This window comes from Mustelus asterias, chromosome 5, assembly GCF_964213995.1.
Source record: "Mustelus asterias chromosome 5, sMusAst1.hap1.1, whole genome shotgun sequence".
Taxonomy (NCBI): Eukaryota; Metazoa; Chordata; class Chondrichthyes; order Carcharhiniformes; family Triakidae; genus Mustelus; species Mustelus asterias.
The window spans coordinates 3,437,777-3,460,402 of NC_135805.1; the positions used below are offsets into that span (position 1 = coordinate 3,437,777).

General features: G+C 45.5%; 1 protein-coding gene across 11 annotated transcripts in view; it reads left to right on the forward strand.

The window, feature by feature from the left end:
• Positions 1-22,626, forward strand: part of enah (ENAH actin regulator) — a 570,439-nt gene that overhangs the window by 300,099 nt on the left and 247,714 nt on the right. For all 11 annotated transcript variants that reach the window (XM_078212124.1, XM_078212114.1, XM_078212122.1 and 8 more), the window contains one exon: positions 1,403-1,580. In XM_078212124.1, coding sequence (XP_078068250.1) covers positions 1,403-1,580 — 178 coding nt within the window. The remainder of the gene's footprint in view (positions 1-1,402; positions 1,581-22,626) is intronic.

Genomic DNA, 22,626 nt, shown 5'->3' on the forward strand with positions numbered 1-22,626 from the left:
GTTATGGTAAGGTTATATAAGGCATTGGTGAGGCCGAATTTGGAGTATTGTGTACAGTTTTGGTCATCTAGTTACAGGAAGGATGTAAATAAGATTGAAAGAGTGCAGAGAAGGTTCACAAGGATGTTGCCGGGACTTGAGAAGCTGAGTTACAGAGAGAGATTGAATAGGTTAGGACTTTATTCCCTGGAGCGTAGAAGTTTGAGGGGAGATTTGATAGAGGTGTATAAGATTTTGATGGGTATAGATAGAGTGAATGCAAGCAGGCTTTTTCCGCTGAGGCTAGGGGAGAAAAAAAACCAGAGGGCATGGGTTAAGGGTGAAAGGAGAAAAGTTTAGAGGGAATATTAGGGGGGGCTTCTTCACGCAGAGAGTGGTGGGAGTGTGGAATGAGCTGCCAGATAAAGTGGTAAATGCATTTAAGAAAAACTTGGATGGGTTCATGGATGAGAGGGGTGTGGAGGGATATGGTCCAAGTGCAGGTCAGTGGGACTAGGCATAAAATGGTTCGGCACAGACAAGAAGGGCCAAAAGGCCTGTTTCTGAGCTGTAATTTTCTATGGTTCTATGGTTCTAAGGAGCGGTTGAATGGTTTGGGCCTGTACTCGCTGGAATTCAGAAGAATGAGGGGGGATCTGATTGAGGTATATAAAATGCTAAAGGGGAGTGATAAGGTGGATGTTGAACACATGTTCTCCTTATGGGACAGTCTAGAACAAGAGATCATAGATATAGGGCGAAATTTTCCCATACTGCCCGCCACAGGAATCGTTCCATGCAAAGGTCCGACAACCTTGGGTGAGATTTTCCAGCTTTGGGGTGAGTGCAGCTGGAAAATCCCACCCACAGAGTAAGAGGAGATAGGTTCAAAACTGAGATGAGGAGAAACTACTTCTCTCTCTCTCTCTCTCTCTCTCTCGGGTTTTGAATCTGTGGAACACGTGCCAGACTGCAGTGGGTACAGAATCAATCAACAGATTCAAGAAAGACATAGATATGTTTCTGATGAAAAGCAGGATAAAGGGCTATGGGGAGCCGGCAGGAAAGTGGAGTTGAGACCAGGATAAGATCAGCCATGATCATGTTAAATAGTGGAGTAGGCTCGAAGGGCTGAATTGCCTACTCCCGCTTCTAATTCCTATATTCCAGTAAAGGTGACATCACTTTGGACAGAATCTTTTGGCCATTCATGTCGGTGGGATTTTCTGGCCTCGCTGCAGTGAACAGAGATTTGGCTGAGCACCGAATACTCTGTCCTCACTTGCAGTGGCAGTGGGGCGTGAATGGCTGGTAAGATCGCGCCCTTTGACTTTAAATTTTCTCTCAATTTGACCTCCAATGGGAGGATCTCTAGCTCTTGGATTACGGCATTTAAAAACTCCTAACACTATTTTATTTGCAGGTGGTGATAAACTGTGCCATTCCGAAGGGGCTGAAATACAACCAGGCTACACAGACCTTTCATCAGTGGCGAGATGCCAGGCAGGTCTATGGTCTGAACTTTGGCAGCAAAGAAGATGCCAATGTGTTTGCAAGTGCCATGATGCATGCCTTGGAAGTGCTAAATTCCCAGGACTCAGGTACATGTTCCAAATATTGATTGAAGTAATTGCAGTTTCTAACATTTTTTCAGGATTGAGGATGACTTAATTCCACTCTGGTTTGATGGGTTCTGAGATGACTGATAAGTCAGATGCGCAATCTGCAGACTGTAGACGAGTTACTCCTGAAAGAGAAACAAAAAATTGCTGCAAACACCCGGCAGGTCCAGCAGCAAATCTGGTGAGACAAACAGAATTAATGTCTCAGCTCAATAACCTTTCTTTATCAACATTGAACATTAACTCTGTTTCTCTAGTCACAGATGATACCTGCTTTTTAGTCCTGTCTCCACTTTTATTTCATATTTTTAGAATCCAACATCTTTTACCTTTGTACTAGTGTTCACTTTGAAAAGACCTGGCACAAATATTTTGAAAATATCCCGGAATACTAAATTCCTGAACTAGCAGAAATCAGAAATTGTCATATCAGTTCCTCTGAGTGTCTTAAAAGTTTTGATCAAATTACCCCTTCATCTTTTAAATCCTGGAGAATTCAACCCTGGTTTTTATTATAATTAGGTTGCCTCATAATTGAACTCTCAGAATCGAGTATCCTTCTGATAAACCTATGCTGCACTCTCTCTAAGGCCAAAATATTGTTCATAAGGTAGCGTTTTGAACAGAACACAGTATTGCAGCTGTGGTCAAAATAGGGCTTTGTATTTCGGAATTATGATTTACCCCCTCGTGTCCGAGTCATCCAGTTATAAATAAACACCTGTGTTCCATTAGCCTTTTGATTATTTTCTGTACTTGTCCATAGAACATAGAACATTATTGCGCAGTACAGGCCCTTCGGCCCTCAATGTTGCGCCGACCAGTGAAACCAATCTAAAGCCCCTCTAATCTACACTATTCCAATATCATCCATATGTTTATCCAATAACCATTTGAATGCTCTTAATGTTGACGAGTCCACTACTGCTGCAGGCAGGGCATTCCACGCCCTTACTACTCTCTGAGTAAAGAACCTACCTCTAACATCTGTCCTATATCTCTCACCCCTCAATTTAAAGCTATGTCCCCTCGTGCTAGCCATCACCATCCGAGGAAAAAGGCTCTCACAATCCACCCTATCTAATCCTCTGATCATCTTGTATGCCTCTATTAAGTCACCTCTTAACCTTCTTCTCTCTAATGAAAACAACCTCAAGCCCCTCAGCCTTTCCTCATACGATTTTCCCACCATACCAGGCAACATCTGTCGTGGTTCCCCAGGACGACAATTTATTCACATCAATTAAAACAGAGAGTCTGAGCAGCGATCTTTCAAGCAATAGACTTTATTTCTCAGCACAAGAGACAAAGCCGGGAGCGTCCGGAACACTCCAAAGAGCCCTTGGGCTTACACTCTTTTATGTACATTTCAGCCTCATATCTCAAGATCCTCCTCTCCCTTTTACAGCCTGTCCTTGGTTGTTATCTTACCCTACAGCCCTATCTTTCTTTGGCCACCATTAGTTTTAGTTGACCCTTTATCTGTTTTCTTTGCAATTGGTCGCTCCCTGTTATATCTCGTTGTCTCTTAAACCATGGTGGTTATAACTCTTGCTCTTATCTGAACTTTTCTGTTTGTACAATAATCGTGGTTTTGTAGACTAAGGCCGAATGTGTTTAGAAGAAAAGACATTCTCTCTGCTGATTTATGGTCCACTATTAAGTTGAACCACCGAGCAGTCTTCCTTGTTTTCTTAAGTGACTATTGTCTGCTTTCCTTAATTAGTGATTGCTATATTACTTCTCTAGTTCCTCCACTTTGACTATATCGACTACACTTGATTATATTAGGTCACACGAAGTTATTTTAGGTTATATACCCATCTCACTACTCACCTAAATCTGCTATATCATTTTACTAAAACCTGTGAATCTGAATTTCATACCTAGCTCATACAATATCTAATACAATTTCCCTTACAATCCCCCCTTTGAGGCTTCCCTAGCCTCATCCCAATTATCAAGTTCAAATAATCCCCTTGCTCAATCCCATTTGTATTTTATTTTAATCACTTTTCCCAGGCGATGTGGAGGAGCCGACTATTTTGGTCAGGGATCAGTGTCCCTATTCTAACTTTATCATAATTTGTCTATCCTGGTTCTGATTTTTGGGTTGCTCCTCCAGATTGCCTGCCCCTGACAGTCATCAGCCAAAAACCTTCCCACTCTTGTCTAGGGAAGGGAAAAAGACTGATTCCTGTGTACAGACTAAGTTCTCCTGGTTTCGCGCGGACTTCAGCAAGGTGCTGTTGTTTCCACAAGGTGATCTTCCACTATTGTAGTTATTTTACAGAGTGACGAGTTTCAACTTCGACCAAGGTCATTGTGAATCCACTCAGCGGGGGCGGCTCAAGATTTTCCCATTCCTCTGTTTTTTCTCTTGAGCGTGAGCTGCTTAGCACCCGCGTCACCATCTGCCGCGCTGCCATTCTGGTAAGGAAGGATCTCAGGGCGGGTAAAAAACAACAAAATATCAATCCCAGAATGATTATTGTTGCGATTGCTACAGCTCCAGCTTTGGCAAACCACGCCCCCCATCTTCCTAATATTCTGTCCAGCCAACTCCATACCTCATGCCCAAACCCAGCATTTTCTTTCACTTCTTTCTTAAGATTTTTTTAACTTATTCATGGCTTGTGTAAATGACCCCTCTGGATTAGTGTTATTAGGGATAAATGTGCAGCACTGATCCCCAAACATAACACACACCCCTCCTTTCTCTGCCAGGAGCCAATCTAACGCCTGTCGATTTTGCCACGCCATTTTGCTGGTCGCATCCAACTGCTCTCCTAAGGCCTCCAGGGCATCATTCGTATAATTAATAAACCTCTGCTGATTATAATAGATGTAATTGATCCACTCAGTATTCTTGCTGGGTGTGATCCAAACAAAGAGGGATTCAAACCCTGCAGCTATTTCGTTCCTAGCTTTGAACTCATTCGGGATGCCGCGGGGCTGTCCGATTGCGTCCAATTTTATCGTAGGGTCAGGGGTATATGCCCTCTTAATTCTTTGTGATTTAATTTTTCTTTCCACCGGTAGTATCACAGTGCTCTGGGCAAGCATAACTCGAGCACATAGTCCTTTCCAATTCTGTGGTAATTTTGCCAATAGCCCTTTCTCCGGGCCACAAAGCCACCAGAGATCGGCCAGTTGATTTTCTTGATAGTCTAACACATAAGGAGGGGGTGCCCATCCCCCTCCTGAGAGGATCAGATTAAGAACATCGGTTATATTCCAAATCCTTTCACACTCTCCTGTGTAATTTCCCACACTACTTCCTGTGCTACTTTCCCTTCAATAGCAATCTTGGATTTGTAAGTTGGGCTCTACACTCCATTCCTTTGGGACCGCGTCCACTGCCGTTTTTGGCCACTTTGGACATCTGTGGGCCAAGTTGTAGATGCCCTTTTTTACCCCAGCAAACAGGATGCAGTGGTATTGACACAACGGCGGCTCACCTTTACAAAGGTTATCACATGCGGATCCGGAACAGTCTATCTTCTCATACGAGTAGTTCCGATTCCCTATCATATGATACCGTATATATGTGGTATATGGACGGCAATTTTCCTTTCTCCAGCTTTGTTTCCTGGTTCTACAGTCTCCTGATCCCCATGGTATATCAGTTACTTGGGTGTTAGGTTTCTCTGATGCACATACTACACACTCTTTCCCATCACTGTTTTTCTGACCTGTATACTCAGCCCATTTCCACCATTTGTTTTTCTGCGCTTTCTCCCAAATAGTATTTGTGCTCACAAATCGTTTACGTCTTGTTTGTCTTAATACTCTATCTTCCTGATTCTGCACCCTTATGTCTTCTGTATCCCATTCTCCTTTTCTATGGGTCACGGAAGTTCCTAAGGGAAATAGTTTCCAACTCCCAGGTGGGGAATGGGGCCCCTTCCCTGTCCTCACCTCCCTCGGCACCTTGACTAATAGGCTCAGGCTGGGCATTTGTATCATCAGCCAGCTCATGTACAGAACTACTTTCATCATCCTCTATTCTTTTTGTTCTTCCTTGGCTCTGTTCCTCCTCCCCACGATTCTCCCCGTGTATTTCTAGCTCTTCCTCGCTATCACCTCTATCCACTCTGTGTACTTCTTCAATTTCCCTTCTCTCCCCTACCCCTGGTACTGTTCTGGTACAATGGTTCAAGTGATACCACAGTGTACTGCCTTCTACTTGCAACGCCGTGGGAGACACTTTGGTGACTTCAAACGGTCCTTCTCGTCTCGGTTCGTTCCAACGTCTCCGGAACTTTCTGATGTATACTCGATCTCCAGGCTTGATCTGATGTTCTGTTACCGGATTCTCCTCCTCCTTGGCTTTTTCCTGTTCAAATATAGTTCTATGTATAACAGTTAATTGTTGTATATATTCTTTTGTGCTTTGATCTAAACATTCTAGCGTAGGACCTCCTGATCCCCTGATCTTAGGTACCGGCATTACTCTTCCTGTCATCATTTCATGTGGGCTCAAATGTGTGATTCTGTTTTCCTGACTCCTGTATTGCATTAGAGCCAATGGCAGAGCATCTATCCAGTTTTTCCCTGTTTCATTGCAAATTTTGCTTATTTTAGCCTTAAGGGTCCCGTTTGCTCTCTCCACCATTCCTTGGGATTGAGGGTGATATACGCATCCAAACTTCTGCTTTATTCGGAGTGCCGAGAGTGTCTCTCTCAGTGCCCTTCCTATAAAAGCAGATCCATTGTCTGAACTTAATTGCGTGGGTATGCCAAATCTTGGGATAATTTCTTTTGACAGGAAGTTAATCACCGTTCCAGATCCTTGATCTTTGGATGGCGTTGCTTCTATCCATCTGCTGAATCTATCAATAATCACTAGCATGTATCTTTTCCCTCTTACCACCTTTCCCATATCCACATAGTCCATGCATAGATGTTTAAATGGTCCTTCAGGAATGGGTATATGCCCTATTGGGGCAGTAATGCCCTTCCTGATGTTATTCTGAGCACACACCTCACACTGACTCAGTATGTAGTCAATCGAGTTTTGCAGGTATGGTGACCAGAATCCTTCCTTCTTGATCTTTCTAGCCACTTCTCCTCTTGCACAGTGGTCCACTCCATGCGCTTCGCTAATTAGTACGGTTAGTAATGATGTGGGTGCTATGACCAATCCCTCCCCATTTCTCCATATCCTGTCCTGTTGTCCCTGTAGTGCTCCTCTATCTTTCCACATTGTCTTTTCAGCTACAGAGGTTTCCTCCTGTAATTGTGCTACATCTTCTAATGTGATATGAGGTTCGATATCCCCCGTACCTGGCCCTGGGTGCGGCCTTGCTATTTCTACTGGGGCTATCGTAGCCTCAATGCATCCTGACGCTTCTTTAGCTGCCTTGTCGGCTTTGGTGTTTCCCTGTGTGATGCTGTCTGCTCCCTTTTTATGCGCCTGACACTTAATTATGGCTAATTCCCTTGGACCCATCATGGCCCTTATTAAAGCCCTGATTTGACCTTCGTGTTGTATTGGTCCTCCTCCGCTTTTCATAAATCCCCTTTGCTTCCATATTGCCCCGAACAGATGGCAGACCCCGTGGGCATAGGCCGAATCAGTATAAATTTCCAATGCTTCCCCGTTTGCTAGCTCACATGGTCTGGTCAATGCTTTAAGTTCTGCCAGTTGGGCTGAACAGGGCTGTTCACATTTCTCTGCTTCTATGACTTCAAGTGTTTCCCCTTTCTGTTCAACTATGGCATAGCCTGCGTGGTTTCCTAAGTGATCCCTGTAACATGAGCCATCTACATACAGTATCCTTTTCCCTTCTGTCACTAGTCCCTCTGCTCTTAAATCTTTTCTCAGTTTCATAAATGTTTTTGCTTCTCTTAAGCATTCATGTTCTTCTCCCTCATGAGGTAATGGCATGTAATCAGCTGGATTTACTCTGTTGCACTTTATTATCGTGATATCTGGAAATGTGGTTAGCATTCGATAATGATGGATCCTAGCAGGTGTCAGCACAAATTTTCCTTGCTCAATCAATTCAGCTACCTTATGGTGTACATGTATGTTTATCGGATATCCCATTGTGACCGTGGCTGCCTTTTCGTACGCCCACCAAGCTGCTGCCAGACCTTGATAGCACGGAGGGTATCCCATCGCTACGTCGTCTAGCTTGGTACTGTAATATGCTACAGCCTGCCTTCGTCTACCCTTGCAATTTTCCTGCATTAACATTGCTGTAGCAAATCCGGCTTCTCTGTTACTCACAAATAAGTCAAAGGGCTTGTCATAGGTCGGTAAAGCCAATGCTGGTGCCTGTGCCATTTCTCTTTTCACGTTTTCAAATGCGTCTGAAGCATCTTTATCCCATTTTAGTTTGGCTTTTAATTCGTCACACCCTGCCTCCTTCATTATCTTTCGTAGTGCCTGCGTTTTTTCGGCATAGCTTTCCACCCATTCTGAACTGAATCCTGTCATTCCCAAAAATGTCATCATTTGTCCCACCGTCCGTGGTTTCGGAACTTTTAGTACTGCTTCTATTTGCTGTGAAGCTATCTCCTTCTGTCCTGCTGATATTTCTCTCCCCAAGTATTCTACCTTTTTCTGGCACAGCTGCAGCTTTTTCCTTGATACTTTATGACCCCCTTCTGCTAGCCTTTTCAATAGTTTTAAACTATCCTTCCTGCACTGTTCTTGTGTTCCTGTGCATAATAATAAATCATCCACATATTGTATTAGTGTTCCTTCCAACTGTATTCCTTCTAAATCTGCTCTCAACACCTGATTGAATACATGTGGGGAATGTTTAAATCCTTGGGGCATCCTATTGTATGTGTATTGTTTCCCCTCGTACGTAAATGCAAAGAGATACTGACTTTCTTGAGCTAGTGGTACACTAAAAAATGCCGAACATAGGTCTATTACAGTAAACCATCTACTTTCAGGTGGTATATTTGTCATCAAGGTATAAGGGTTTGGAACCTCTGCTGGCATATCTTCCACTACCTCATTAATTGCCCTTAGGTCATGCACCAATCTCCATTGTTCTCCGTCCGCCTTTTTCACTGGTAGTAGCGGTGTATTACACCTGCTCCGGGTTTCTTTTAATACCCCTGCTTCTATCAATCCCTTAATTGTCCCTCTAATTCCTTCAATTGCTTCTGTCTTGATTGGGTATTGCGGCCTATACGGCCCCTGACGTCCTATCTTTAATCTGACTTCAACTGGATTAGCGTTTTTGACCCTCCCTACATCCGTGTCCTGTCTGGACCACAACTCCTGCGGGAGGGAGTTCAAATCCTGCTCTAACCTCTCTCTCCACTCCAGTTCCTGTTTCTCGATTTGCACTCCTATTGTTATCTGCTTCGGTTTCCCAAGCATTTTAACATCCAAAATTATTTTCGTCATTTGTCCATTCCTGGACGTCCAAATATCTACATTGTCTGTCTGGACAAATTCTAAATCTTGTGCTCTCAACACCATTGGTCCTAGGTCTTTTGATCTGTATCCCGGATTCACTTTCAATGTGACATGTGGCTCCGCCCCAGATACAGAGAACCATTTGTTAACCCATTCATTCCTAACAATGGTGAGGGCTACTCCCTCTAGTCCGATTAAAATACTTCCTGACTTTATTTCCTGTTCTCGTCCTGCCTCCCTTTCCCATTTCTCCTGTATCTCAGGTTCCTGCCCTTCATCAAATATCATTGTACTGTGTAATTCTGTTCTTGGCCATTTGGCTTGTGGAACCCAAGTGTTTATAAGCTTTCCCCAAACTTCCCATATCTGTTTTTTAACTTGTTCCTCTATATCTCCCAACCAAGATACATTAACCCCTTCCTTTCCTGGTATTTCAAGTGGATACATTCCCATCAAATCAATTCCTTGTTCAGTGCATTCTAATTTCAGTCCTAAACCTAGGATTGCATCCCTTCCCAATAGATTTAAAGGAGTTTTATCACATACTAAAATAGGTACATGGGTTGTCTTATTTCCAATGGTAACAGGCACCGGCGTCGTCATTCGAGCTAATGTTACTTTCCCCGAGAACCCCACAGTTTTTACAAACTGGTTTGACAATGGTTAGTGATCCGCATATTTCGTTTGCATGCACGAACATGTGGCGCCGGTGTCTATCATCATGGGGACCTCGATCCCTCCTACTCTAACGTTAACTATAGGTTCCTGCTCTGCAGTTTCTGTTATCTGTACGTACTGTCCTACCATTTCGGGGTTCTCTGGGCCTCCCTATGGGGAATTCTGATGGTTTACCGGCCCCTGAAACATTGGGATGCTGTTTGGCGATCCTTGGATCAGTTGTTGGCCTGTCTGCTGCTGGTTTTCTCCCTGTCTGGGGAAATTCCGCGGGCAATTCCTTTTTATGTGCCCTGCCTCCCCGCACCCCCAACACACACCTGAAGGGCCAGGCAGTGGTCCCTGTCTCGGAGTCTGATGATTAACCTGTCCCTGTCCTCTCTGATTCTGATAGGGTGGCCTACCACCTCCCTGTCCTTTCCCATTTCTATTCCAGTCAGTCTGACTTTGCAGGGCGTATGGGTTTTGATAATTTAGGCCATAGGCTCCTGGGTTCATGGACAGTGGGAAGGCAGAAATGTTATAGGTTATGACGGGCTGGCCTCCATCTCCGCTCCCCCCTTTGATTAGTGCAGGTATTTCCTCTGGCTTTTGCTCCACCATCATTGGTGCTATTTTTCTGGGTGCGAGATCCTCTTTTGCCTTCAGTTTATCCTTGCTTTTGATCTCCTCCAACTATGCCTGAAGGAGTTTACGTTGTACCTCCTTCAGCTGTTTGTCTGCATTCTTTTCATCTTTGCGATGTCTCTCTACTGCATGGGCAACATAATCCACAAACTCTCGGTAATTTTTTGAGTCCAAGCCCACCACTTCCTCCAGCCTTGTCTTAGCTGGGGCTGGCAAGCCCTCTAGGATTGCAGCCCGGAACATGGAGTTGGTCAGTGGGTCTATTAAAATGTCCCTCTCCGTGTCCCTTCTCCACCTTTTTAATTGATTCTCCACATACACAGCTGCATTCTCCTCCTCACCCAGTGGCTCTCCCTTTAGGGTTTTTACATCCATTCGATTGGGGTACATATCCCGCAGTGCCTGCCAGATGTCTTGGCGGTACTGGTCCATTAGTATCCCATCCACCGCTGGGTCATAAGCTGCGGTCGGGATGCCAGCACGTCTCATTACTTCCGCCATTTGGTCCATTCCTAGCACCTTTGTCAGGAGAGCTTTGATGTCGCCCAGTGCCATCCTTTTTCCCACCATCCCTGCCTCCAACTGTCCAATCCACCTTCCAGCCCCATCCAAAATATTGGGTAATTCATTAATTAAATTAGGCAAATCCTGACCTGACCAAGGGATATACTGCGGTCTGCCACCCTTCAGAATCACCGGGAATACCCTTTTCCCTCTCCTATCCACATCTGGAAACTTTACAGGTGGGTGCCTTTCCCGCCTTGATTTTCTTTGCACCCCTAACACTGATTGCCTCCCTTCGTCTTCACTACTCTCTTCTGTTTCTCCTTCCATCTCTCTATATCTTGTCTCTTTTCTCTCTCCCTTTGTGCCCTTCCCTCCTTCGTCATCTGTTCTATGTCATATTCTCCCTCAAAATTCATTGTGCCTGATATAACTGGGTACAGTCCCGTGGAGCTCTGTTTCTCTAAGTATGGGGGTGGGGCTACGTTTGGATCTTCCAATTTTGCTTTTTCCTCAAGTTGTACTGGCATCTGCATTCTACCTCCCCTCCATACCCCTCTTCTCTCTTTCCCTTCTTGTTGGAATAGGGCTAATATCTCTAACTCCTTTTCTCGCTTTTCCCTTCTTTTGCTCGATTTATCCTTAATTTTATAGTTCTTTATCATTCCCTTCTGGTCCTCACACCTCTCTATGGACCATGTGCCTTCCTCCGGCCACTGTGTATTGGTCTTATTTGTTCTTTTGGCCCATTTTTTAGAGACGTGTTCTATATCTCCCCTAAGGGCTGGGAACTTATCCCCTAATATCTCCACTGGTGTCTTAACTTGGTGCGCCATTACTCGTCTTTTTGGATCACTGTCACAATTTTTGTCACTTAGTCTGTCAGAGTTAGGTATCACAGTGATTATTACTTGCTGTATTGTTTTTCCGTGCTCAGTCCCCTGTTTACCTTTCCTTTGGATTTCTTTTGCCACTATCTGTAATTCTAACCGGGGTCCCGATATCCACTTCCCCGTAGTCCCCTGTCCCGGCACTATCTTCCTTTCCCGGGCCAGAGGGTAGTAGGTTTTCACTTGCTCGTCTATGTGTATAAAAATCCTGTATTGGTCAGATCCCTTTATTAATTTCTCTAGGGTTTCCAATTTTATTTCGTCTATCCAATTCCTATCGACTACTCTTTCCCAATTTACATACGGCCACTCATTCTTTATCTCCTCTAAGTTAATTATGTGTGTAATCTTTTTCCAATCCAGTGTTGCTTCCGTTTTTGTTATTATTCAAAGATTAGTTATTCTCAATCTTGCCACCAGGCAATTTTGTCAGGGTAATCTTTCCAAGTTGTTAGTTATTACCCTACCTATGTTCCGACTCTCCTCTTATTTCTGTTCTCCACGCTGTTACCTCAGACCAGTTTGTTCAAATTGGTCTTTTACTTCCTCTATTCTAGCTGCTACTCCCCTTTCCTGTGCTTAAAATCCACTCCTGTGCTTTTGACTACTGTATTAGGTCAGAGAGCGATCTCTCACTGATCTCTCTCCCTCTCGGTTGACGTCCCTTACCCGAGGTCCTGGGTAGGTTTGGACTGGCAGGTTTTCCCACACTTACTCTCTTCTGGGCAAGTCGTGACCTGAAAAACCCGCTCCAAACCGCTTGACTTAACCTAATTGCATTACTTTAGCTTTCGGCCTTTTTCTCGTCTCACTTTTTACCCATTCACAGACAATACAGTATTCGCAGCGCGCTTTTGCATGCAAAAATTCTGCTCTTCGGATCAGACTCAGTCTCTCAAAATTTTTACACAATTTGGTTTTACCTGTGCAGGATATCTTTTTGGGTTGGGGAGATCCAGGACCAGCAGAGAGCCGGGCGCACCGGGCCTCGAGAAAACCCCTTTCTGACAACAAGGATTTACATGCATGCAAGTCTGCTTACCTTGTTGACAGAAGGCCGGCTGGGGACCTCTCGGTTCCGGCTGGACCACCGTCTCCGCCACTCCTTCCAGATGCTTTTCTGGGCGATCTCTCACCAACCCTGCTAAGCAGCGCCAATTTTGTCGTGGTTCCCCAGGACGACAATTTATTCACATCAATTAAAACAGAGAGTCTGAGCAGCGATCTTTCAAGCAATAGACTTTATTTCTCAGCACAAGAGACAAAGCCGGGAGCGTCCGGAACACTCCAAAGAGCCCTTGGGCTTACACTCTTTTATGTACATTTCAGCCTCATATCTCAAGATCCTCCTCTCCCTTTTACAGCCTGTCCTTGGTTGTTATCTTACCCTACAGCCCTATCTTTCTTTGGCCACCATTAGTTTTAGTTGACCCTTTATCTGTTTTCTTTGCAATTGGTCGCTCCCTGTTATATCTCGTTGTCTCTTAAACCATGGTGGTTATAACTCTTGCTCTTATCTGAACTTTTCTGTTTGTACAATAATCGTGGTTTTGTAGACTAAGGCCGAATGTGTTTAGAAGAAAAGACATTCTCTCTGCTGATTTATGGTCCACTATTAAGTTGAACCACCGAGCAGTCTTCCTTGTTTTCTTAAGTGACTATTGTCTGCTTTCCTTAATTAGTGATTGCTATATTACTTCTCTAGTTCCTCCACTTTGACTATATCGACTACACTTGATTATATTAGGTCACACGAAGTTATTTTAGGTTATATACCCATCTCACTACTCACCTAAATCTGCTATATCATTTTACTAAAACCTGTGAATCTGAATTTCATACCTAGCTCATACAATATCTAATACAATTTCCCTTACACATCCTGGTAAATCTCCTCTGCACCCTTTCCAACACTTCCACATCCTTTCTATAATGCGGCGACCAGAACTGTACGCAACGGCCGCACCAGAGTTTTGTACAGTGGCAGCATGACCTCCTGGCTCCGAAACTCAATCCCTCTACCAATAAAAGCTAACACTCCGTACGCCTTCTTAACAACCCTATCAACCTGGGTGCCAACTTTCAGGGATCTATGCACATGGACACCCAGATCCCTCTGTTCATCCACACTACCAAGTATCTTACCATTAGCCCAGTACTCTGTATTCCTGTTACTCCTTCCAAAGTGAATCACTTCGCACTTTTCCTCATTAAACTCCATTTGCCACCTCTCAGCCCAGCTCTGCAGCTTATCTATGTCCCTCTGTAACCTGCCACTTCCCTCCGCACTGTCTACAACTCCACCGACTTTAGTGTCATCCGCAAATTTACTAACCCATCCTTCTATGCCCTCATCCAGGTCATTAATAAAAATGACAAACAGCAGTGGCCCTAAAACAGATCCTTGCGGTACACCACTAGTAACTGAACTCCAGGATGAATATTTCCCATCAACTACCACGCTCTGTTTCTTACAGCTGGCCAATTCCTGATCCAAACCACTAAATCACCCTCAATCCCATGTGTCCGTATTTTCTGCAATAGCTTACCATGGGGAACCTTATCAAACGCTTTGCTGAAATCCATATACACCACATCAACCGCTTTACCCTCATCCACCTCTTTGGTCACCTTCTCAAAGAACTCAATAAGGTGTGTGAGGCACGACCTATCCTTCACAAAACCGTGCTGACTATCCCTAATCAAATTATTCTTTTCTAGATGATTATAAATCCTATCCCTTATAATCCTTTCCAAAACTTTGCCCACAACAGAAGTAAGGCTCACCGGTCTATAATTACGAGGGTTGTCCCTACTCCCCTTCTTGAACAAGGGGACAACATTTGCTATCCTCCAGTCTTCTGGCACTGTTCCTGTAGACAATGATGACACAAAGATCAAAGCCAAAGGCTCTGCAATCTCCTCTCTAGCCTCCCAGAGAATCCTAGGATAAATCACATCCGGCCCAGGGGACTTATCTATTTTTACCCTTTCCAGAATTGCTAACACCTCCTCCTTATGAACCTCAATCCCATCCAGTCCAACAGCCTGCATCTCAGTTCTCCCCTTGACAACACTGTCCCTCTCCAGTGTGAATACCGACAAAAAATATTCATTTAGTGCCTCTCCTATCTCTTCAGACTCCACGCACAACTTCCCACTCCCGTCCTTGACTGGCCCTAATCTTACCCTCGTCATTCTTTTACTCCTGACATACCTATAGAAAGCTTTAGGGTTTTCCTTGATCCTACCTGCCAAAGACTTCTCATGTCCCCTCCTGGCTCTTCTTAACTCTTTCTTTAGGTCTTTCCTGGCTAACTTGTAACTCTCAAGTGCCCTAACTGAGCCTTCATGTCTCATCTTAACATAAGTCTCCTTCTTCCTTTTCACAAGAGATTCAACCTCCTTAGTAAACCACGGTTCCCTCACACGTCTGCTTCCTCTCTGCCTGACAGGTACATATTTATCAAGGATGCGTAGTAGCTGTTCTTTGAACAAGTTCCACATTACAATTGTGCCCATCCCCTGCAGTTTCCTTCCCCAACCTATGCATCCTAAATCTGGCCTAATCGCATCATAATTTCCTTTCCCCCAGCTATAACTCTTGCCCTTTGGTATATACCTATCCTTTTCCATTGCTAAGGTAAACGTAATCAAATTGTGGTCACTGTCACCAAAGTGCTCACCTACCTCCAAATCTAACACCTGGCCTGGTTCATTACCCAGTACCAAATCCAATGTGGCCTCGCCTTTTGTTGGTCTATCTACATACTGTGTCAGGAAGCCTTCCTGCACACATTGGTCAAAAACTGACCCCTCTAAAGTACTCGAACTATAGTTTTTCCAGTCAATATTTGTAAAGTTACAGTCCCCCAGTACAACTATCCTGTTACTTTCGCTCCTATCCAGAATCATCTTTGCAATCCTTTCCTCTACATCTCTGGAACTTTTAGGAGGTCTATAAAACTCCCAACAGGGTGACCTCTCCTTTCCTGTTTCGAACCTCAGCCCAAACTACCTCAGTAGACGAGTCCTCATCAAATGTCCTTTCTGCCACCGTAATACTGTCCTTGACTAACAACGCCACACCTCCCCCTCTTTTACCGCCTTCCCTGCACTTACTGAAACATCTAAACCCTGGAACCTGCAACAACCATTCCTGTCGCCGGCTCTATCCATGTCTCCGAGGTGGCCACAACATCGAAATCCCAGGTACCAACCCATGCTGCAAGCTCACCCACCTTATTCCGGATGCTCCTGGCATTGAAGTATACACACTTCAAACCACCTTCCTGCCTGCCAGTACACTCCTGCGACCCTGAAACCTCACCCATGACCTCACTACTCTCAACCTCCTGCACACCGGAGCTACAATTCAGGTACCCACCCCCCTGCTGAATTAGTTTAAACTCTCCCGAAGAGCATTAGCAAATTTCCCCCCCCAAGATATTGGTACCCCTCTGGTTCAGGTGCAGACCATCCTGTTTGTAGAGGTCCCACCTACCCCAGAAAGAGCCCCAATTGTCCAGGTATCTGAAACCCTCCCTCCTGCACCATCCCTGTAACCACGTGTTCAACTGCTCTCTCCCTACTCCTCTCCTCACTATCACGTGGCATGGGTAACAAACCAGAGATAATACCTTTTTTTTGTTCTCGCCCTAAGCTTCCACCCTAACTCGCTGAATTTCTGCCTTACATCCCCATCCCTTTTCCTACCTATGTCTTGAGTGCCTATGTGAAGCACAACTTGGGGCTGGTCCCCCTCCCCCTTAAGGATTTCGAAAACACGATCCGAGACATCGTGGACTCTGGCTCCTGGGAGACAACACACCGACCGCGAGTCTCTCTCGTTCCCGCAGAGTCTCCTATCCGTCCCTTTAACTATGGAGTCCCCAATGACTAATCCTCTACTCCTCTCCCCCCTTCCCTTCTGAGCCACAAGGACAGACGGTAGCACAGTGGTTAGCACTGCTGCTTCACAGCTCCAGGGTCCCGGGTTCGATTCCCGGCTCGGGTCACTGTCTGTGTGGAGTTTGCACATTCTCCTCGTGTCTGCGTGGGTTTCCTCCGGGTGCTCCGGTTTCCTCCCACAGTCCAAAGATGTGCGGGTTAGGTTGATTGGCCAAGTTAAAAATTGCCCCTTAGAGTCCTGGGATGCACAGGTTAGAGGGATTAGCGGGTAAATATGTGGGGGTGGGGCCTGGGTGGGATTGTGGTCGGTGCAGACTCGATGGGCCGAATGGCCTCCTTCTGCACTGTAGGGTTTCTATGATTCTATGACTCTGAGCCAGTGACCTGTACGCCATGGCTTACCCCTGCTAAGTCTCTCCCCCCCCCCCCCCCCCAGTTTGCTCATCCTCTCTTTCCCTACCCTTCTGAGCTGCCGGGCCGGACTCTGCGCCGGAGGCTTCCCCCAGGTAGGCTGCTCCCCCAGGTAGGCTGCTCCCCCCCAATAACAGGAGTACTTATTTATAAGGGGCACAGCCACCGGGGTACTCTCTAGTACCTGACCTTTCCCTTTCCTAACTGTGACCCACGTGTCTTCCTCCCGTGGCCCCGGTGTGACCACCTGCCTGTAACTCCTATCTATCAGCTCCTCATTTTCCCTGACCAGACAAAGGTCATCGAGCCGAAGCTCCAGTACCGTAATGCGGTCCCTTAGGAGCTGCAGTTCGATGCAACCAGCGCAGATATGGACGTCCGGGAGGCTAGCTGACTCCAGGAACTCCCACATCCGACACCGAGAACAACAAACTGGACTTTCACTCATAATTCCCCTTTCTTTCTGCTGACCACTGGTAAAACTACGAGATGAACCTAACATGCCTCGTCCGTTACCTCCTAAGCCCATGTCTTGCCCATGTCTCTTGCCCATGGGCAGGAGAATGGGGACAAGAATCATCGATGGTGGGGAAAATGCTGGAGTCAATTATTGAGAATGTAATAACTGAGCATTTGGAAAGTGGTGACAGGATCGGTCCAAGTCAGCATGGATTCACTAAAGGGAAATTGTGCTTGGCAATTCTTCTGGATTTTTTTGAAGATGTGACCAGCAGTGTGGACAAGGGTGAACCAGTGGATGTTGTGTATCTGGACTTTCAAAAGACTTTTAACAAGGTCGCACATAACAGATTAGTGACCGAAATTAAAGCGCATGGTATTGGGGGTCACGTATTGACGTGGATAGAGAACTGGTTGGCAGACGGAAGCAGAGAGTGGGAATAAACGGGTCCTTTTCAGAGTGGCAGGCAGTGACTGCAGGGTTCAGTGCTTGGACCCCAGCTATCCACAACGTAGATTAATGATTTGGACGAAGGAACTAAATGCAATATCTCCAAATTTGGAGATGACACTCAGCTGCGTGGCAGTGTGTGCTGGGAGGAGGATGCTAAGAGGCTGCAGGGTGATTTGGACAGGCTGGCTGAGCGGGCAAATACTTGGCAAATGCAATATCATGTGGCTAAACGTGAGGTTATCCACTTTGATGGCAAAAACAGGAAGGAAGATTATTATCTGAATGGTGGAAGTTTAGGAAAAGGGGAAGTGCAACGTGACCTGGATGTCATAGTGGAACAGTCGCTGACGGTTGGCATGCAGGTACAGCAGGCAGTGAGGAAAGCTAATGGCATGCTGGCCTAAGATTTTGATGGGTATAGATAGAGTGAATGCAAGCAGGCTTTTTCCGCTGAGGCTAGGGGAGAAAAAAACCAGAGGGCATGGGTTAAGGGTGAAAGGAGAAAAGTTTAAAGGGAATATTAGGGGGGGCTTCTTCACGCAGAGAGTGGTGGGAGTGTGGAATGAGCTGCCGGATAAAGTGGTAAATGCGGGGTCACTTTTAACATTTAAGAAAAACTTGTACGGGTTCATGGATGAGAGGGGTGTGGAGGGATATGGTCCAAGTGCAGGTCAGTGGGACTAGGCAAAAAATGGTTTCGGCACAGACAAGAAGGGCCAAAAGGCCTGTTTCTGAGGGAAGGGCCAAAAGGCCTGTTTCTGAGCTGTAATTTTCCATGGTTCTATGGTTCATAGCAAGAGGATTTGAGTATCGGAGTAAGGATGTCTTGCTGCAGTTGTACAGGGCCTTGGTGACACCACACCTTGAGTATTGTTTGCAGTTTTGGTCTCCTTGTCTGAGGAAGGACATTCTTGTTATCATAGAAATCATAGAAACCCTACACTACAGAAAGAGGCCATTCGGCCCATCGAGTTTGCACCAACCACAATCCCACCAAGGCGCTACCCCCATATCCCTACATATTTTACCCATTAATCCCTCTAACCTACGCATCTCAGGACACTAAGGGGCAATTTAGCATGGCCAATCAACCTAACCCGCACATCTTTGGACTGTGGGAAGAAACCGGAGCACCCCCGGAGGAAACCCACGCAGACACGAGGAGAATGTGCAAACTCCTATTGAGGGAGTCCAGCGAAGGTCACCAGACTACTTCCTGGAATGGCAGGACTGACATATGAAGAAAGACTGGATTGACTGGGCTTGTAATCGCTGGAATTTAGAAGAATGAAAGGTGATTGAGCATCATTAAGACAGAGATAGATAGGTTCTTGATCAATGGGTATCAAGGGTTATGGGGAAAAGGCAGGAGAATGGGGACAAGAATCATATCAGCCATGATTGAATGGCGGAGCAGACACGATGGTGGCCTAATTCTGCTCCGATATCCTATGGTCTTATGGATCTCATAGAAACATATAAAATCCTGATGGGACTGGACAGGCTAGATGCGGGAAAACTGTTCTGGATGTTGGGAGGTGCGGACCTAGGGTTCACAGTCTAAGAATAAGGGGTAAACCATTCAGGACTGAGATGAGGAAGAACTTTTTCACTCAGTTGTAAACCTGTGGAATTCTCAACCACAGAAAGCTGTTGGGGCCAGTTCATTGGATATGTTCAAGAGGGAGCTGGACGTGGCCCTTGTGGCTAAAGGGAACAAGTGGTATGGAGAGAAAGTGGAAGTGGGATGCTGAATGTACATGATCAGCCATGATCATGTTGAATGGTGGTGCAGGCTCAATGGGCCGAATGGCCTACTCCTGCACCTATTTTCTATGTTTTTACCAATACTGCGTTGGACAGAAGCATTTGCGACAGGTAGATTGTTGAGGACAAGATCAATTAGGCTCTTACCTCTTGCTTGGCTCCCTTACGACCTGCTGCAAATCTGCTCTATGAGCTTCAGGACTCGGTCAATAGTGAAATTACCACGCTATTCTTCATGATACCCACTGAAGTCCCTTCACAGTGTGCGTTCTATTCTCTTGCTACCCTCAGAACTTCTTCCAGTTGGTTATTAATGTGGATGAGTACTGACTCATTAGTTGAGGGCAAGTGTTAGCTGGTAATCAGCAGGGAATTTTCTTGTTCTTGTTTCATCTGATCGAGGCCCAGAGTCAATGTTGAGCACTCCCAGGGCAACTTCCTTCCAGCTGTGCCACCACCTCAATGTGATGAGACATACCCAAGGATGGTGGTGCCTGGGACATATTGCTGTAGATTATGATTTGGTATGTATGTACAGGTGCCAGCCTGTTGCTCAATCAGTCTGTGGGACAACTCTTCTAATTAAGGCACAAATCCCTGGTGTTAGTGAAGAGAATTTTGCAATGTGGACATTTCTAGTTCCTAGGTTGATGTTGGGTTGTCTATCCAGTTTTGTTCTTATTTGACTTTTCTGTAACTCTTTGAAACAACTGAGTGACTTGCTGGGACGTTTCAGAGAGTAATGAAGAGTCAGCCACATTACTATGGGTCACATGTAGGGCCCCCTCTGAGTAAGGATGGGAGATTTCATTCCCTGAAGGACACAAGTGTACCAATAGCGGTTTTACAGTAATTAGTACAAAGAACAATACAGCCGTTCAGCCCTCCAAGTCTGCACCGATCATGTCTTCCTAACTAGACCATCCGTTTGTATCCCTCTATTCCCAGTCTGTTCATGAGGCTATCTAGATAAGTCTTAAATGATCCTCGCGTGTCTGCCTCAACCTCCTTGCTTGGTAGTGCATTCCAGGCCCCCACCACCCTCTGTGTAAAATACGTCCCCTGCATATCTGTATCGAACCTTGCCCCCCTTACCTTGAACTTGTGACCCCTTGTGTTTGTCATTTCTGACCTGGGAAAAAGCTTCCAACTGTTCACCACCCTATCTATGCCCTTCATAATTTTATAAACTTCTATTAGGTTGCCCCTCAACCTCCGTCTTTCCAGGGAGAACAACCCTAGTTTACTCAATCTCACCTCATAGCTAAGACCCTCCATACCAGGCAACATCCTGGTAAACCTTTTCTGTACTCTCTCCAAAGCCTCCACGTCCTTCTGGTAGTGTGGCGACCAGAACTGGACACAGTATTCCAAATGTGGCCTAACCAACGTTCTATATAACTGCAACATCATATGCCCCGTCCAATAAAGGCAAGCATGCCATATGCCTTCTTCACCACCTTTAAGGATCTGTGGACTTGCACACCCAGATCCCTCTGTGTGTCTATACTCCTGATGGTTCTGCCATTTATTGTATAGCTCCCCCCTGCATTAGATCTACCAAAATGCATCACTTCGCATTTATCTGGATTAAATTCCATCTGCCTTTTCTCCGCCCAATTTTCCAGCCTATCTATATCCTGCTGTATTCTCTGACAATGTTCATCACTATCTGTAACTCCTGCAATCTTTGTGTCGTCCGCAAACTTACTAATCAGACCAGCTACATCTTCTTCCAAATCATTTGTATATATCACAAACAGCAGAGGTCCCAGTACAGAGCCCTGCGGAACACCACTGGTCACAGACCTCCAATCAGAAAAAGACCCCTCCACTGCTACCCTCTGTCTTCTATGGCCAAGCCAGTTCTGTACCCATCTAGCTAGTTCACCTTTGATCCCATGAGATTTAACCTTTTGCACCAGCCTGCCATGAGGGACCTTGTCAGACGCTTTACTAAAATCCATGTAGACGACACCCACGGCCCTTCCCTCGTCAATCATTTTTGTCACCTCCTCAAAAAACTCAACCAAATTTGTGAGGCATGACCATCATTACTGAGATGCATTTTGTTCCAGATTTATTCATTTTGTATTTAAATTTCTCCTTCTGTCTTGATAGAATTTGAATGCATGTCTCTCGAGCCTCAGTCTGATCTTTGGGATAATAGACTCATAGAGGAATACAGCACAATGAAGACGATTCAGCCCATCGCGTCTGTGCTGGTCAAAGACAAACTACCTAACCATTCCAATCCCATTTTCCAGTACTTGGCCTATAGCCTTGTAGGTGAGGCCGCAGCTGGAATACTGTGTGCAGTATTGGTCCCCTTATTTGCGGAAGGATATATTGGCCTTGGAGGGAGTGCAGAGAAGGTTCACCAGGTTGATACCAGAGATGAGGGGTGTTGATTATGAGGAGAGACTGAGGAGATTGGGTTTGTACTCGTTGGAATTTAGAAGGCTGAGAGGGGATCTTATAGAGACCTATAAGATAATGAAGGGGCTGGATAGGGTAGAGGTGGAGAGATTCTTTCCACTTAGAAAGGAAACTAGAACTAGAGGGCACAGCCTCAAAATAAAGGGGGGTCAGTTTAGGACAGAGTTGAGGAGAAACTTCTTCTCTCAGAGGGTGGTGAATCTCTGGAATTCTCTGCCCACTGAAGTGGTGGAGGCTACCTCGTTGAACATGCTTAAATCACAGATAGATGGATTCCTGATTGGTAAGGGAATTAGGGGTTATAGGGATCAGGCGGGTAAGTGGTACTGATCCACTTCAGATCAGCCATGATCTTACTGAATGGCGGGGCAGGCTCGAGGGGCTAGATGGCCTACTCCTGCTCCTATTTCTTATGTTCTTATGTATGCCTTGACACTGCAAGTACATGTCTAAATACTTCTTAAATGTTCTGAAGGTCTCTGCCTCTGCCATCCTTTT